Source organism: Neopsephotus bourkii, unplaced genomic scaffold (genome assembly GCF_033783945.1).
Source record: "Neopsephotus bourkii isolate Nb327-2 ecotype Australia unplaced genomic scaffold, CSIRO-AGI_Nbou_v1 NB_196, whole genome shotgun sequence".
Taxonomy (NCBI): Eukaryota; Metazoa; Chordata; class Aves; order Psittaciformes; family Psittacidae; genus Neopsephotus; species Neopsephotus bourkii.
Window position 1 is genome coordinate 11,572,345 of NW_026900709.1, and position 17,074 is coordinate 11,589,418.

At 36.8% G+C, this 17,074-nt stretch overlaps 1 protein-coding gene across 2 annotated transcripts in view; it reads left to right on the forward strand.

The window, feature by feature from the left end:
- Window positions 1–17,074, forward strand: part of OLA1 (Obg like ATPase 1) — a 136,654-nt gene that overhangs the window by 39,252 nt on the left and 80,328 nt on the right. For both annotated transcript variants that reach the window (XM_061380246.1, XM_061380257.1), the window contains exon 4: window positions 8,225–8,352. In XM_061380246.1, coding sequence (XP_061236230.1) covers window positions 8,225–8,352 — 128 coding nt within the window. The remainder of the gene's footprint in view (window positions 1–8,224; window positions 8,353–17,074) is intronic.

Here is a 17,074-nt window from a genome sequence, read left to right on the forward strand (position 1 = left end):
TGCATATATTTCACTGTAAGAGTAATAAGGCAGTGATAATTCAGTAGCACAGTAGACTGAGGTAACTCTTCTTGGACTGTTTGTGCTGTTCTGCCTGAGACTAACTCGGGAAAAGAAGGCTATGGTCGTGAAGATCTACAACTGAATTTAAATTACATACAATTCCTTAATTTCTCTTGTATAGTCTTGATTTTGTTCTTCATCTTTATGTAATACGTTCTGTGTTAATTTTCTACTTGTATGGATTAGTAGACATAATCCATCTGTGCATGCAGAATGTTTTATAAACAGTGAGTTCTCTTTAAATTAGACTCTTGTCTAGCCTCAAGAATTTGTTTTTTAAACTCTAAAGCATTCAGGTTTTTATTTCGCATATGTTACACTTAGTCATCGCATAACTACAGTCATTGTTGGGAGGTGGGGAAAAAAAAAAGGAGGGGGGACTTTGTCTTAATTAAAATAGTGTATGACAGGCCAGTGATTTTGCCTTGATGCCTGCTGTGAGCGAGGGAAAGGAAGAGTGGGACTGGGTTGGACTGGCTGTCGCTGTCTGTCACACTGAGCTGAGATTGCTGCTGCTACAGAGAGACAGACTCTACTGCTGGAAATATTGCTAGTATGAGTTTGCAGCTGTTCTGCCACTGGAAGGGTTAGGCTCTTCAGGTACTATTTGTTGCTTGAAGATCTGTTCCTGTCCCTGAAAGGAGGAAGCGTCAGCTTGGATGGGACTGGTGTGCAGCTACTTGCTAGCCCATGCTAAAGCTGAGTGGTATTACTTAATTGGAAATGTAGATGTTTGTAAATAATGCAGGCAACAATTTTGGAGACTTTTACATCAAGGTAAAGCTGTACTTAATAAATTAAGGTATGCTGCCAGAACTGATAACCTGTGCTTTTTTTTCTTTCTGCAGCAGTGGATGATGTATATGACTGTTAACAATAAATAAGTTCAGTGATCAGACTGTACACAGAAGGTGGGCTCCAAAATCTTCCTGTAAAAACTATTTGCTGCCAAATGGATTAGATGAGTAAATTTCCTTGAGCTTTAATGCACCTTATTGCTCACTTTCTGGTGTGAATGAAATGGTAGATATTAAAAACAAACAAACAAAAACCCAGACAGACTAGTGTTTTAAAAATAATTCTGAATACTTGTTATTTTAAGGTCTTAGTTCCTATTCTGTTACTAACTTTATGTAAGCAGCTGATTTGTTTTAAATTTATACAATGTTCAGTGAAAACTCATATTTGTTACATGGTGTCAACATGTAGCTTTTTCAGAAAGGAGAGAGTGTTGGGTTCTTATTTTGTTGTCCCTACTTTTCAGGCAAGGTTTGATAGACTAATGATTGAATTAGTTACAGTTCAGTAGCTGGAAAGAGTCTTTGCTTTGTACTGATTAACTTCAGCAGGAGCTAAAGCAGAAAGGTGTAGTTTGTTGTTTTGGGTTTTTTTGTTCCTCCTGCCCCAATCTCTGGATCTTAAGTAGGTAGCAGAGGATGAGATCTACTAATTCTGAAATGGAAAAGAGAGGTTCTTCATCTCAGCAGGTAGCTCCTGCTTTGAAAACAGGGATTTGAAAACCAAAAGCGGTTGATCTCTTGACAATAGTATTTTAATGGGCCTTTTTGTGTTTGGAAGTGATGGGTTTCTTACACAAGACAGGAACTGTGTGTGTAGCTCATGTAAAGAAATTCTAGTAATTTAATAAAAGCTTTAATAAAGCTATACTTGTATTTTTTTTGTTCTAAATTAAATTAATCACCTAAAGCCTAAAAAGTTTTTTCAGTGTAAGTATGTTAAACTGATGTCATTTGAACAAGTGACTTGTGTCCTAACTCACAGGTATCTCAAAAGCCTTTGAGTTAATTAATATACCTGCCAGACTTAGCCCATATGGCCCTGTGTGCTACCACAGCTGTAGTCTAGTGTGCCTGACCAGGACTGGTATCTCAGTGGTGACATTTGATTTAAGCCTCAAAAAGGATCTTGAGTGGGAAGGTGGAGGAAACTGCTGTTTCCTCCTTCTCAATTATTAATTTATTTATTTTGTGCCCAAATAACCTCCTCACTACAGCTATTTATATTCTTTCTTCTTTATTTTAAGCTATATGTTTAAGTAAAAGAAATAGTCAGGTAGAAGTAATGTAAACCTAAGCTATGTTTTAACGGTAAATAGTTAACACTGAAGGACTATTGGCTCATAGTAATCACTCTGTATGAAAATATTAATAATGAAGTGGTTTTAAAAATCTGTGTTTCTGCTTCCTCCTCTGGTTAAAATCAAACAAGATTATAAGCAGGAGTGAGTAAAATGTAAGTAGTTTTGTTCATCATTTCTCATGTTATCAGTATTCATCTAATTCCTTGTTTGCATCTGTAAGCAGGTGTGTTGCTTTGCATGTATGTGTTCACAAAGCACAATGCTTATTGCAAACCACAAACATTTCTATTTAACTTAGACTCTTTAATCTATCTTGGATATACTTTGCAACTTCAATTTTAAGGCAATCTTTGTTATCTTACAGAAGGATAATACGTAAAACACAACTACGCCTCTTCATCTCTCTATCACCATTCAGTGTACTTAAGGAGCTCCATCCTTTTTGTCAGTAAATTGCTTTAATTTGTTCTGTTGCATTGTAGGTTGTTGAAGTTCATGCACCAAGACCTTTAGTGCTCAAGCAGTGGTATTGAACTAAATCTGAGTCAATTCCAATGTTGCCTAGGTCACAGATGTCCTACATAATATTAAATACAAGTTCTCTTGAACTTACTGTAAGATAGCATACTCAGATACTTGATCAAGTTTTGAAGTAAAAATTATGTAATCAATTGGTGGAAAGTTCTGCTTAGAAACCAGATCAGCAGTGGGACTTTTTGAATGACATCAGGTGGGACTTATTCTGGGTTTTAAAAGAGTATTTATGTAAATGAAACCCACCTCTAATTCCAGAGTGAAACATGAATAACTTAGCTGGATGTAACTCCCATATATCAGCATCTGTAGGAGAATCCCAGTTTTTACAGAAAGCAACTGAAAATTGCCAAGTACATCCTGTTGTTAATGTGCTTCTTCCTTTGGTGTTACTGCTCTTCAATTAGCTCTGAGCCTCTGTAAATCAACTTGGCAGTGATGTGTGTTCTAGCATTGCAGATGAACAATTTGCCAGCAATGAATGAAAGACCTGACGTAGTGGTGACTTGAGCCTTGACTTGACTTGTCTGCCTGGTGGGGGAAGGAAAAATTCAATTAGTTATATTTTATTGGTGTATTAACTTTGTAAATAGTTTGAGAATGCAGGCATTTGATATACAGGGGACACCAAGTATGTGTCATAATCCACATCGAATCTTACTGTTTTTAATAGCTCATGTAAGCAAAATTTAATTAGCAGATTTTTCACTTCTGGTTCATGTGCTATTAAGTTCAAGTCTTGTTTGTCAGTACCATGGATACAATGCTATTAATGAAATTGTTCTTGCTTAGAAATGACTGGGGTTCATCTGCTGTAACTAGTTCTTCAGGAGCAGATTCTTTTACCCTGTGAGGTATTGTACTTAACATTGGTCAAAACTGCATGCAAGATTGACTGCAGAAGGTGTAATAAGGGAGTACAGTCTCCGGGAAGGGCAGGAGAGCCTATGAACTGTTATTTTCTGTTTGGAAATGAGCCAAGAAAAACAAAAGGAATGAGGACTGACTGATTGTTGAAAGCCTTATAACAGGTTGTCACAATATGCGTGTTCTCCTATGTTACTACTTTTACTTCAGGTCATTTGTGAACTATTAACAGATGACTCCCACTTAAGTTCTGTGAATTTTCAGGAAGGAAGAAGAGTTACTCTTTCCTAAGAGATTTCAGATAACAGCTTTTAAAGGCAGAAGAGCTTGTGCTGTAACCAGAAGATGAATAGCACATTTGGCTTTACTGAAGAGAAAATGGAAGCTGGACACCTTACCCTAATAGTGAAGAATTTGGCCTTTTTAGTATGTGGGATGTAAAATAATGTAGAATTTGAGTTGATATAAATTTCTTGAGCTATTCAAAAAATGAGTAAAAAGTGTCTGTGTTATGAGAATAATCAAGCAGGCTTACTGGAAAATTGCTGCATTTTGAATTTACTTGAAGCTGTCACATGGCTTCCCAGGGTTTCCTGGTGGATGTGAGATTTCACTAAACTGTAGTAGATGCTGCAGAGAAATTATTGGGGTATTGTTCTTGTTGGAGAAGAGAGATTATGGAAACTTAGAAGAATAAAGAAACCCAAGGAGAGAAACAGCATTTTTTGGTTGTTTCAGTCCATGTCAAATCTTCAGGGTATGTTGCCTGTGAGGTTTCTCAATTAAACAGTGAGGAAACTTGAGAAACAAATTTATGCCCCTTTGCCTTAAGTTTTGGAAAAATAAATATGCACAACAAACTGCAGATACTGTGTGTGCATTTTAAAAGAAGAAAGGTGACTGGTTGAACTGCAGTGCTCAGTAGTACTGTACTGAACAAATGAGTCAGATAAAGAAACTCCTCCTGCCTGTTAAATAACTGTTTTGAACAGAAGTTTGAAACAAAGTTGGTGAGAAATAGGCCTCCTCCCCTACAAAATGCAGGATGCCCACGTCTCTTATACCCTAACCACTGGACCGCAAAAGTATATGTTCTTTGATGCAGAGTCTTGTGCTCTTTGTTGCAGAGTAGCTCGTACAGTGAAGGTAGTACGTGAAAACACAAAATCACTCCTGTATTTTGAAGGGAGGTGAGAAAATTCTTTACTTAGGAGTTATACCTACACTTAAAATAGGGAGATATGTCTGGATTTGGTAATGTTTCATATTATAAATTCCCATGACATGCTTTATGGTAGATTGATGTTGCACTGATCTGTACAAAGGATCAGTTAATGTCACCTGTTCCTGATGATCATTTGAGGCTCAGTGACATTATGCTAATGATGACTAACGAATCTTAAGAAATGGAAATTAATCTGTTTAGAGGAGGGATTAAAAAAAAAACAAAACAAAGAACAATCCAGTTAAGTCCTCTACATTTTAAATAACTAAACCACACTTTAGATATATGGTACTCTTCCCACATTCTTTGCTGTGTTTTCTGTTTATTTAGTTTCATAACGTGTACTCCTTGTCCTTAAGAGCAGAGTATAGGCAAGTGTGACTAGTTTGTGCCTTTTTGTGCTTTTCTCTGTATTCATCTTTCTGTAATGAAATAGAGATTGAGGCTTAGGAAAGGGGCTGCAGAGAATGGTGATGGTTTTGTTTTGTTAGCTTTGTGGTACCCAAGGTGAAGGTGACAAAATATCCATATCTCTTGCACCTGTTAGTAAATTGCAAACCAAATGTGCTGGGGTTTTCCTTCTTTTGTCTAGCAAATTAGGCTGGTTATAGTGATGGAGTGGTCCATCTGCATACGAAGGTATCTGTCTTGCTCTAATGTGGCATCTTTGTAGTGAAAGTCAATTCTTCTGATGGTGCCCAGGAAGTGAATCCTAACAGAGGGGATCATAGGAGGAGAATGTTTTTAACACCAACTTTGTTTTCTCCATTGTTTAAAATGACAATGGAGGAGTGCTTTAAAGAGTGGCATTTTTCTACCTTGTTGTTGACTTAGTTGTGTGTCAGAAACCAATGAATTACGAATTATAACAATTCTGACTGGGAAGTTGCTGCTGATTCTTCTGAGGTATGTATTAGCTCTGCAGTTCTGTCTCCTTTTGAGTTACTGGATTATTGCATTAATAGGGTTGCTAGTTTTTGTCTTCTGAATGTGCATTGCTCTTGGTAGTGTGTTAAATTTGAGGATTTGCTCTTTCTATTTGAGTTTGTGTACTGGTAGTTAGAGAAAGCAAGACAGTTTTCTAGGAAAACCATAGTGGGAGAATTTTCAGAGTTTTTTTACTTCAGAATGTTCTTGCATTCATGTTCTTTCTACTGCATTCAGCAGCATTAACTTGCAGTACACAGCATCTGTCTTCCCAGGGATGGGCCCTTTTTTCATGGGCCTAGTGAATTAAAGCTTGAAGTCAACGTGTTGTGTACCTGAATTTAACTAACTCATGCTGTGTTGTAAATATTTTCTTGTGTATTTTTTTAAACTCACTCTTTTGGATATTGTCTTCTATTTATGCTTGTTTCTAAGCACATCGCATTTAATGAAAGGTCATTAAATCCTAATTTATTACACCTGACAGGTTTAGTGCTACTTTGAAATTCACTGTGGCAAGAAAAATATTGTGTCCAAATCTTATATCATGAAATTTGCTTACTTGAAAAAAAATTTTTTTTCTTGGGAAGTGTTAGAGGAAGATTGGAAACAAAACCAGTATAAGATCTTTTGCTTTTGGGTCACCACACTTCAGAAATACTGACGCTGCATGCAGAGGCAGACTCTAATGGAGCATATCTTCCCAAGTTAGGGAATTCATTTCAAGTGAGGCAGTATATCTGCTAATATTAAACAATTTATTGTGTTATTTGCAGTCAAATGAAAGTGTGGTAGCACTACCAGAAAAAGTTGCAAACTTGTTTTGTTCTATTTAAGCCTGTTGCTCTCAGCAGAGATGATGAACTACAGCTTGGTCTCTGGCCTGTAGTTACCATACCAGGCACTGGGATAAGAAGAGAAGGGTGTTTTTCTGATGCTAGTGGAATTTTCTGCTGTTACAGATTTGACATATTTCAATATTTGATTTGGGCTTTTTAAAATATATTTATCAGTAAGCTGTTATAAAAATAAAGCTCAGTTTGAGCTGTGGACAGTATAAACTTTGGAAGTGCAGTGTTGTTCAGAGAAGGTCTCTATATAGGGTTGGCTAGGAGGTCACTGGCTAGGTCATCTCTAGCACTCATTTGCACCTATGTGGTTGCTTCCAGCTGTGTGCAGCCCTGCAGTGGTTAGGTCTTTGAAAAGACATCTTGAGGTAGACCACAGAATTTAGAACACTCACCATAGAAGACAGCTTTTCAGTGCTTTACAGATTTGCACTGTGTGTTCATGCAGACTTCATAGTGTAAGTCACACCCTTCTCATTGTTGATACAAAAGCTATGGATTTGGGTGCTTTGCATTCTACTTTTAGTAAAGTAGTGAACTGTCGTATTGATCTTCACATAGTGCTAATGAAATATAAGTGTGATAAAGTGTTTGTTTTAAAATCTAGCAGCGTTCCAGTTATTTATTTTGAGGCCATTAAGTTGGAGGTCTTGATGACTGGTTTGCAGTTTCTGGTCTTCTGCAAGCAAGGAATTCGTGGCATGTCTGTGTGGTTCTATCTTTGCCACTGTTTATGGTAGTGTTGTCATTTGCATAGACCAGATGAAGGTGCTTTTAGTCAACATCTTATCACAAAGTTTTCTGTTTGTGAGTTTGTTGGTTGTTTTTTTTCCTCATTCAGCTGGATTTTGAGAAGTGATTTGGTTTAGAATATACCTGAAAAGATTAATGCCCATAAAGTTATTTGCTCATTTTAAAACAGCTTGAGAATCTGCAGAGGATAAAAGGCTTGCAGTTTATAGATTGCCATATGCATTTCCCATAGCTCTAAAAGCTTTTTCCATTTTTTGTCAGGTAATTTGAACTTCATGACTATTTTGTTGTTGCTGTATGAAATGTCTGTGGACATGTCTAGTAACCCAGTGCTGTTTATGGTGGAAAATATCACAGTTGTTTATTTTATAATGCTAGATGCTGCTTAACTTGTTTTCTGCTTTCTTTCAAATTGTTTGCATAACCTGATCACTGCTGGTTTTACTTACCATTGTATTAAAAAAATGCCCTTGTCTTCCAAAAAAGTTGCTAAATGGTAAACTTAGAGGTGTGTTAGCGATAGCAGAGTGCAGTTGCCATTGGTATGTCTTATCCCTTAGCAGTATGAAAACTTCTTGTTACAGATGTCTGACTTCATGCCACAGTGTTCTTGGTCTGGTTGAGTATAGTTTGTATAGTTGTCAGTATGATTCTACACTTGGAAACTAGTTTACTTCATTTTAGATTAATAATGACAGAGAAATTAAAGAATGGTTAATGTTTTACATAGGAGGGGGGGAATTTTGTCTTTTATATGTTGCACATTAGTAAATAAGAAAGTTACTGTCGTATATCTCTTGTTCTATAAAAGAGAAATGTTGAATTTTCATGTTATAAATTTATTTCTGTGCCAGAAGTCTTAGCTAATATACTTCAGTAATGAAACTTATAACTTTTATATTTCAGCAAAATTCCAGCCTTTCTGAATGTGGTGGATATTGCTGGTCTTGTGAAAGGAGCCCACACTGGCCAAGGCTTAGGAAATTCCTTCTTGTCTCATATTAACGCCTGTGATGGGATCTTTCATCTGATGCGTATGTAAACTTATTTATATGTTCTTCCTACAGCTTAAGGACAGCATTACTGTACTCAAATTAAGAACTGTGGAAAAAACACACATTACAGTTTCAACTTTTGCCATTCAGATCAAATCCTCTCCTATCTAATGGGTGTGTCTTTCTGCATTGGTGTTGTGCTGAAGACTTAAAAAGAAACTGGGTTTTTTTAGAAGTCTGCAGTAATGATTTATTGTTTTCTTCTGCCAGCAGTGTATACAAGTTGATTTGTTTAGTTTTATGAAGGGGGAGGAATGGAATGTGGTAATAAAAGGGTGAAATGGAAATAGAAAATGAAAATATGGAGGTAGTAGCAGACTCTGGAATTCTGTTTCTCACAGGGCAAGCCTCACTTTTTCTTTCCTGATTTCTGTGTCACTTTTATTGAGTCTTGAATACACACCACCCTGCCCCCACCTCTGTGAACTATGACCTTTTTTCAGTTAGACCAAGGGCTTTGATTCTTTCTGTCATCACCTGTTACCACAATGCAGAAATGGCCTTCAGAGTCATATTAACATCACTTACAAACTTGACACTTAACAGCTTGTTGAAAGTGTATGTTGGTTTGTAATACACTTTGAGTGTTGAAAATGGCTTCTGGTCTGGAAAGATTGAACTTGGTAATATTTGTTCAGATTTGAGGAAACCAGACACCTTTGTTGCTGTCTTTTGGTTGGCCTTTATTATACAGTGAGTGATGAAATAATAGAACAACAATGAAATTTATTTTGTGATTGGAGCAAAAAATTATTTTGTGGGCAGATTGTTTATAAAACAAAATCCAAAGGCATATGCAATATTACTATTTGATAGTATTGATTTAGATGCTTAGAGCTCTTGTTCTCATGAGCTTGTTTTTTGAAGCCTATCTATATAGAACATTGACCTGATGTGCCTCTACAGTCTGTATGCTTGGTGAGTAGGTAAGTATGCTACCTCAGTCAAATGCAATTTATTATGCATTAAGAACACCTAGACAATGATTTGGTGCAGAGTACTGGTACTGTGTTTTCAGTCAAGTGAGGCAAACTTTGCGGGGAAAGGTATATGTTCATAGGCTTATACTATTGCTAAACAGGGCATGCTATTGAGGACAGTGGGCTTTTTTTAAGGTCTAGTACCTGGAAGCTGTCTATAACTGTGCCAGGGTGGAGCATTACTTCTCCTTTGCAAACTTGGCCTTGTTATGTTTTTTATCTAGTAGTACTCTTTTCTGTTTAAAGTCTTTCAACACATGCTTTCAGTAGAACAGAAAACTGTTCACTGTAGGTAAACAGTTAATAGTATTTAAGATGTTTTGAAAATGTGAGGTCAGATCTTTACTGGATAGAGTGAATTAAGTTTTTTGAACTTGTACATCATTTAAGAATAAATTCAATACGTGAAGGCTGTATTAATACAGCAGTATATTTTAAGTATTTGTAACTACACAAGAATGATCACTATAGTGTCCCTAGAAAAAATGGGGGATCAGTTCCTCCAAATCCTGTTGCTAATCTGGCATTGTGATTACTGTTTTGCATGGTGTCAATTGAGAACATGTGGTAAACTCATTATACTTGCTCTGATGCTTGTATCATAAATGCTTATTAAGGAACAGATTATTGTAATAGCCGGTGGAGAAGATACATTTTAATCTATATGTTGAAAATCCTTAGCATTTGTTTTGGGTAGCTATTGTGACAGTTAACACCGTTTGTATTTTTTTCATAGGGATTGAGAATTTTTTCATAGAGAATGAGATTATTGTTGTGGGTTTTTAAACCATTTGGACACTTACTTTGTAATAACAATAATTTCTTCTAGTCTTTAATTTACTTGTTACATGTTTTATTTTCTTTTGAGGATTCTGAAATGTAATGCTTGTAAAAGAATTGTTGCTGTTCTTCTTTGGGAGCATGAAAGATAATAGAATTACTTTTTAAATAGCACTTTTTCCTTTTAAAATCTTAACCTTATCTCTTATGCTGCTGTTCTAGATGTTTTAACTAGAACACAAGCTAATGATGAACTGAGGTAGAAATTCTGTGTGTTTACTGCCCAATAAACAAAGTATTTTCGAAATACTACTTAGGAATAATAATAATAATAAGCTAATGCAAAATTTTGTGATTGAGAGATGTGAAACTGTTTGGTTTTTGTTGTCCTACCCCCCCGCAAAGTGCATACTAGCTCTACTTTTCTTTCCCCACAGTACTATAAAACTGAAGATTTGGTACTAAAAGCTACTAATAGCCCTCTAGTAAAGGAATAATAATAATAATAAAAGAATCTATTGGTTACACAGCACAGGCTCTAGTTAAAGCCTATAACTCACTGAAGTTTTCAACATACCATGCCAACTTATGTTATAAAAATGTATAAAACTTTTAAAATGCTGTAATGTTTTTATACCCACTCACCTGTCAAAATTGCTTCCAATCTAAAATTCCCTTTCTATGTGTCCGTGGCATACCTGGAATTTGCAGTTTGTATCAGATACAGAAACTATGTGAACTGTTTTTGTATATCCTTAAACATTCCAGATCCTGAGAGGACAGAGCTTCTTTGTTGCCCTTTACCAGTGTTTGGTCCAAATTCTGGAGGGACTGTGTTGTGTGTTTAGGAACCAGTTTGTTGCCCTTTGCCAGGGTTTGGTCCAAGTTCTGAATGGACTGTGTGTGTTTAGGTACCAGTGGCTTGAGGCTATTTGTCACTTTTCAGAGGTAGCCACTGAACCTATGCAGTCTGGTGGAAGCTAACTTAGAAGGAAGCCAGACAGGTTGCTCCTATTAAGGGGTAAGTGGACTGGAAGGTGAGGCTTTGTATAGCAGCCAGCTGGAAAGGAGATGTTGCTGAAGATGGAGATGAGAATGAGTGCAAATCTTAAAGAGCTGAAGTAGGAAGTGATCTGTGGACCATGCTTTTTCAAAGCATGAAACATTTAGTGCTTGTTTTCACTAAGGTTTTGAGTTGATCTGGAACCAATTTTCACCTTTGAGCACTGAAACCTCCCTGACTTTATGCTGTTGCAGTGTGCACTACAATGGCTAGTATGTGAAGCAGATTATTGTGGCATTTTGTGATGTAGATTTCAAGGTCTGCATGCCTGAGTATATTGAAGAAAAAGCTTGTTAAGGCTTTGGCTAGCTTGGTTCAGTTGGCATTTTTTGGAAAAAGCAGTTTGAGAATTAACTTACTCAAGTTGTATTAACTAAGGCAATGATGGGCAGGGAAGTAGCTATCTAGGAATGGAGAGCTTCTGTTGAGTATGATAAGGCAGACTTTGGGAATCGCACTGGACTTATTCTAGTCCTAGGCTAAAGGTTTTGGTTCTGTTTCCTTCATTCATTAGAATGTTTTAAACTATGTTTTCTTTACGACAAAAGGCTGTGGGGTTTTTTAGCTGCTGTAACAGAAATCACTGTTATTACCTTCTTGTGTTATGATTTTTGAAGATGGTTGTTGCCTCTCAGTTTATCCACCACAGGATGCATAGGTGAGCTGCAGATGTAGTACTCTCAAAGTAATTGTAACTGCATTTCTGTTGGAACTGTGAAAGTTCTGTGTGATGTTTACCGAGACTGTTTCTTGCATGGCGTAGAGCTGAGGGAAAACAGGATTTATTTCTGTCTGGCTAATTCTGTACTTCATTTGAAAAATAAAAGTATCTCCACCTTGAAGTGGTTTTGGATTTTCAGCCTTCAAATTTCCATATCCTGGACACACTGTTATTTTCCCTGGGAGACACAGTGTTCATTAAATCAGTGTAAATATTGGTTTTATGTCTGACATATTTTAATATATCTAAAGAAGCAGCAACATGTGTGAGAACAGCACGTGGTAAGGTAATAGGGCAATAGGCAAGTTTGTGTTGAGCACCACTGTATTTTTGTGCATGATAGTAGCAGCATGAAGTAGAGTCTTTTAGCTCAGTAAGTAAGGCGAATAAGCTTTCCTATACAGACTAACATTCTTGGATGTTGATACTTCCTGTATATATATATATATATATATTTTTTTCAATTAAAGTGTACAAACTGAAAATGAATGACATTTAAAAGAAATCATTTAATTTCAATACACTTTAAAATATTTCAGAGGTTATCCCAGTTTCTTAGGGGCAAGGGTATATTTTAGTTTTGGCCAAATCCAATGGTGAAAACCTCAGACAGATACATTTGCTTACTTAACTGGCTGAATGAATGGGAAACTTAATTTATAAATGGTTTTCTGTTCTGGATAGTGGTGTCTATAGCATTAGTACCATAGTAATGTGACACATGCTTTAAAGTAGTTACAGCTTTGTTAATCTTCCAAGCTTCACTGTCTAATTTGAAACATTTGACTGTAAATATACCGTGTTTCAGTGTATTATGGTTTTAACTGGGACAGCAATGTTTTGACGGTGGGTGAAGGCAGGCTGTTTGAAGATTGTAGCAGTGTTTCTTCCCAAGTTGCAGGGTTTTAACCACCTTTCAACTTTTATGGCAGTTCAGTCACAAGTACGTGTGGAAAATCACTTTCTTTGTATGGTGGGCTAAAAATGGCAGCCTTGTTACAAGTGTAAGTTTATAAATTACTCTTAAATAATACTTTGGTGAAGAAAATTGTAGATGTCAGCATTTAGTCCCTGCTACAGCTCTGTAAAGGTTTTTGAATGTACTGGATGTTAAGCAGCCAGAGTTCTTAATGTTCTTGAGTTTCCCTTTCTGCTGATATCCCAAAGTCCTAGTTTTTTTAGAAAATATGTTCCACGTTTTTCTCTTACTTTTTAGTTTCTTTGATGAAAGCCAGTCTTCCTAAGTTACAGAAATTGGAAGGAGATTTGTCTGTAAAAGGACTTTGTTATCGAATGCTCCTTTTTAATAAATTAAAAAAACCTTAGGGTTTGATGTCCAGTGTTTGAAGTAGGGCAGTCAGTGTTGGCTTTTGTGGCAGAACTTGAGACTTCACCTGCATGCCATCACTTAGTCTTACAGACCTGCAGAGGAAAGTGTGACTTGCCTGCGGTGACACAGTGCTGGGGGAGCGCAGGCAGGAAGGGATGAGGAGCTCCTGCTTTGCTCCTGTGCCTGGAAGTGCTCTGACTCCTCAGCTGCCTTTTAGGGGCAGGATGGGGAGCTTGGCAGCTGGTAATCCATGAAATGTTGTTCTTTGTGGCAAGAGTGAAAGAACCATGAAGCTAGGTAAACATCCCCTGCAGTCTTACAGAGGTGACTGATGTCACCAATGCGAATTGGTTCCCAAGAAGCTTTAATTGCTTTTACTGCAGTTTTACATCTAACTGGAAATGTTTAGTACACCCTGGGGTTCTGCCTCCTTCATGGTTTTAGGTAACTTCTAAGTAGATGTAATTTAAAATTTATATGGATATGAATCACATAAGTTGAGTGTAGTTTATTCTTGTTTGAGTTAAAAACTAATCAAAACTGAATTGACAATATTTGTACTGATTTTTGCTCAGCATTTAAAATCAAGTTGACTTGGCTTTATTTTTTATTATCATGAGGGTTATTGGGAACTTGCAGTAATACTGCCAGTGTTTTGATTTGCCTGTAAAAATCAGGGGTGATGACAAAGTTATTTAACTGGGTAAGATGCATCCTCTGTTCTGACTTATGTTTTGGATTTTCTATTAAAATGTATTTTCTGTATAAAGATTCTAGTCATTCTGTAGCTTTTATGTACTTGAGACAGTGCATTTTTCACCCCCTCTCCCATGTTCTCTAAGAAGGAACTGTACCTGCTGATTGCTGCTTCTGGAAGCTGACTGCTACAGAGAGGAGGCATATGATGATATCACTTAGCCATACTCCACTGCACTAGCATTTTGGTGAACAAAGTATGAGTCTCATCTCCTCCCTTCAGCATGTGTATTCTGTGCATTGGGATTCATGGTGACTCTGTTTATGCAGCTGTAGTTCGGCTGTGTCACTTGTAATATGTGAAGCTGTTTTTTCATCTTTATAATGTGTCAAAATTGAACTTGAAATGGTGTAAACATAGTTGTCTTACCAGATTTTGTCTTTCACATAGTTCAGTTATTCGAAGATGCATTGTTTTTGTTTTATAATAATTGAACGTAATCGTCACCTGTTAAAAGTTAGGGTTCCTTGTTTACAAATACAGACCTTTTACGCCTGAGTTACCAAAGCTTAACAGTAGTTTGAACATATAAAGTTTGTTAATATTACAAAATAAAGATGTATATCTGTATGCTGTTGAGTAGATAATAGTTCTTAATGAGATTTTTCTCTTCCTTCTTATTTGTTGTTAGAGTAACTAAATTAACATTTAAATAAAATATTTGGAGTAGCTCACAGTTCAGCTGAACTTCCCATTAGCTTTAAGTGACTTCTCCATATTAAAACCAGAAATTGTGAAAGCTTTCAAACTGAAGTAGTGATTGTGGCCATGTGGAAAACTTTATTGTATTAACCTAAGGCACTTTTTACTTAATATTGTAAAGTGGTTTGATTCTGGGAAGAGGCTTTGGATAGTACATTCATTTCTTTATTTGTTTTTATCTTGAAGTTACGATAAAAACTCTGGCCTTTTTATCAAAATCTTAATAAAACTGAACTAATTTTTATTAGCAAGACTGCTTTTGCATTGTGTTGCAATTTCAGAATATCAGGTCACCGAAAAAAACCAGTCTCGGCGGTATTTTGTCTTAGGCCATGTGTTAATTTTACCTCAGCATTCAGACACGAAGACCACCACCTTTAAAGGGAAGGGAGGATAACAAAATTATTCTCAGAGATGCATATGCATTTGCTTATCAGTTTTTCGTTATATAAAAAGGAAATGCTTTTGTTGCAGGAGAGGGAGATTTTTCAGAGGCTGCTTAGCTTTATTTTACTTCAGACCTTTTGTTAGTTTAGATGATACGAGCAGAAGTAGTGAAGTACTGAATTTCTCCTCCTTACAGCACTTCTATACCTGCAAGTAGAAAAAGATCGCACATGTCATGACCACTAGCTGAATTTGATCAGGACTTGGCATTTTTCTTGATACTGTACCACATTCTGTGTGATAATGAACAAGACTGGGGCAGGTGCCTTCTGAAAACAGATGAAGTTAAGTTCTGAAGCAGACAATGTTGTATACAGCAATTCTATTTATATAATGTGAGGCAGCGAAAAGGAAACACATTTGAATAAAGTTGGGGGTTTTGTTTGGTTGGTTTTTGGTTTGGTTTGTTTTTTTTTTCTTTTAGTCACAAAAATCAGATTGAGGCCAAAAAAACCCAAATCTAACCCACAAAATGTCCAATAAAAAAGAGGTTGGAAGAAGTCATGAAAGAATACTTTTCAAGAAGGATTGCCTCAATGAAAGATTTGTTGTAGTGGAACACATGCAGTTGTCATTAGTGTCATGTACTAGCCTTAAGCTATCTGGAAGAGCTAGTGCTCTCTAGTGCTGTTAGATTTTTCTGTCTTGATCCAAAGATGGAAGCACAATGATCTTTGTGCTCAGAAAAAGTGTTGGCAGGGAGAAGAAGCCCACATGCAGACAACTGCTCCAAGAAGCTTCTTGAGAAATAACTACATAGGATTGGAGTAAGCATTTGTGTAGCATCCATCAGCAGAGACAGTGGATCTAAGTGAAATTGGGAGTAGGTTACGTGTGAGACCAGGCATCCCATGGCGTGGTACAGTGACTCTTTACCTTTCGTGCATGCTTGCTTTTCAATACAATGATATGGGAAGAGGCCCTAGGATGAAGGCTTATGCAGCAAAGCAGTTGTCTGTTGTAGTCTACTTTGTAGAAGAACATGAAGAGCAGAAAAGAGCTTTATGTGTATTTTGGACACTATTTTTGTAGTACATTATCGGCCCAGATATTGGTGGTGGACTTAAAGGATGGGGTTCTTCCAAATCTTCCAACCTGCAGCTTCAAATAGTGCTATCACCAATCCTAAACCTGCAAGAGGGAGATGTTCTGAATACCCTCATCCTGTTCAATAGGTCAGTGCCAGTGAGGAATCAACTAGCTTAATTCAGCCAGCTGTGGAAAACTTCTATCAGTTTTCTCACTTGGGCAAATAAGATTAATACAGGAGGGACAGTAACCTAAGCTAAACTATTGCAGAAGAGTTTTGCAAGACCTGTCATTGTTCTTACTGGAGCATAGTATTAGTGTTTCTAAGATCTAAAGTCACATTGTCAAACCACCCTCAGCTCCTGGTTTGTTGCTGGGGTTTCTTTGCTTTTGGTTTGTGTATATGAACACAACTTAAGGGGTTTGTACCTCAGAACTGTTTGCAGTATGCTGTTTACAGCTTTGTCTCCCACAGAGGAGTGAATTTGTTTTCCTAGGCTTGTGGGTGCAGATTGCGGAACAGGTGCTGGAAATTGTCAGTGCTCTGAGTTAGCCTTTGTCTTTATCCAGCAGTAATTTACATTGCCAAGCTGAGTGAAAGAGGTACCTGAGCTTTAATCCATATTCCTCTAAGGCCACATAACTATGGTTTAAAGTACAAATAAACTTGGTAAGGGTTTTAAATAGGCTTTATTCTGAAACATGTCACAGGTGATTGTTATTCTGAGACTGGAATAAGGTGCCCCAAATATATGGGTATGAGAAGCAAAAATTGTAACATTGCAGAGTGGTATCATTTTAATGCCTGATAATTAAATAAATGTCTCAAGGACATACTTCTTCAGAAAGAGTAAGATGAGAGCTGTGAATGCTCAAAAGTTTTTGTGACTAA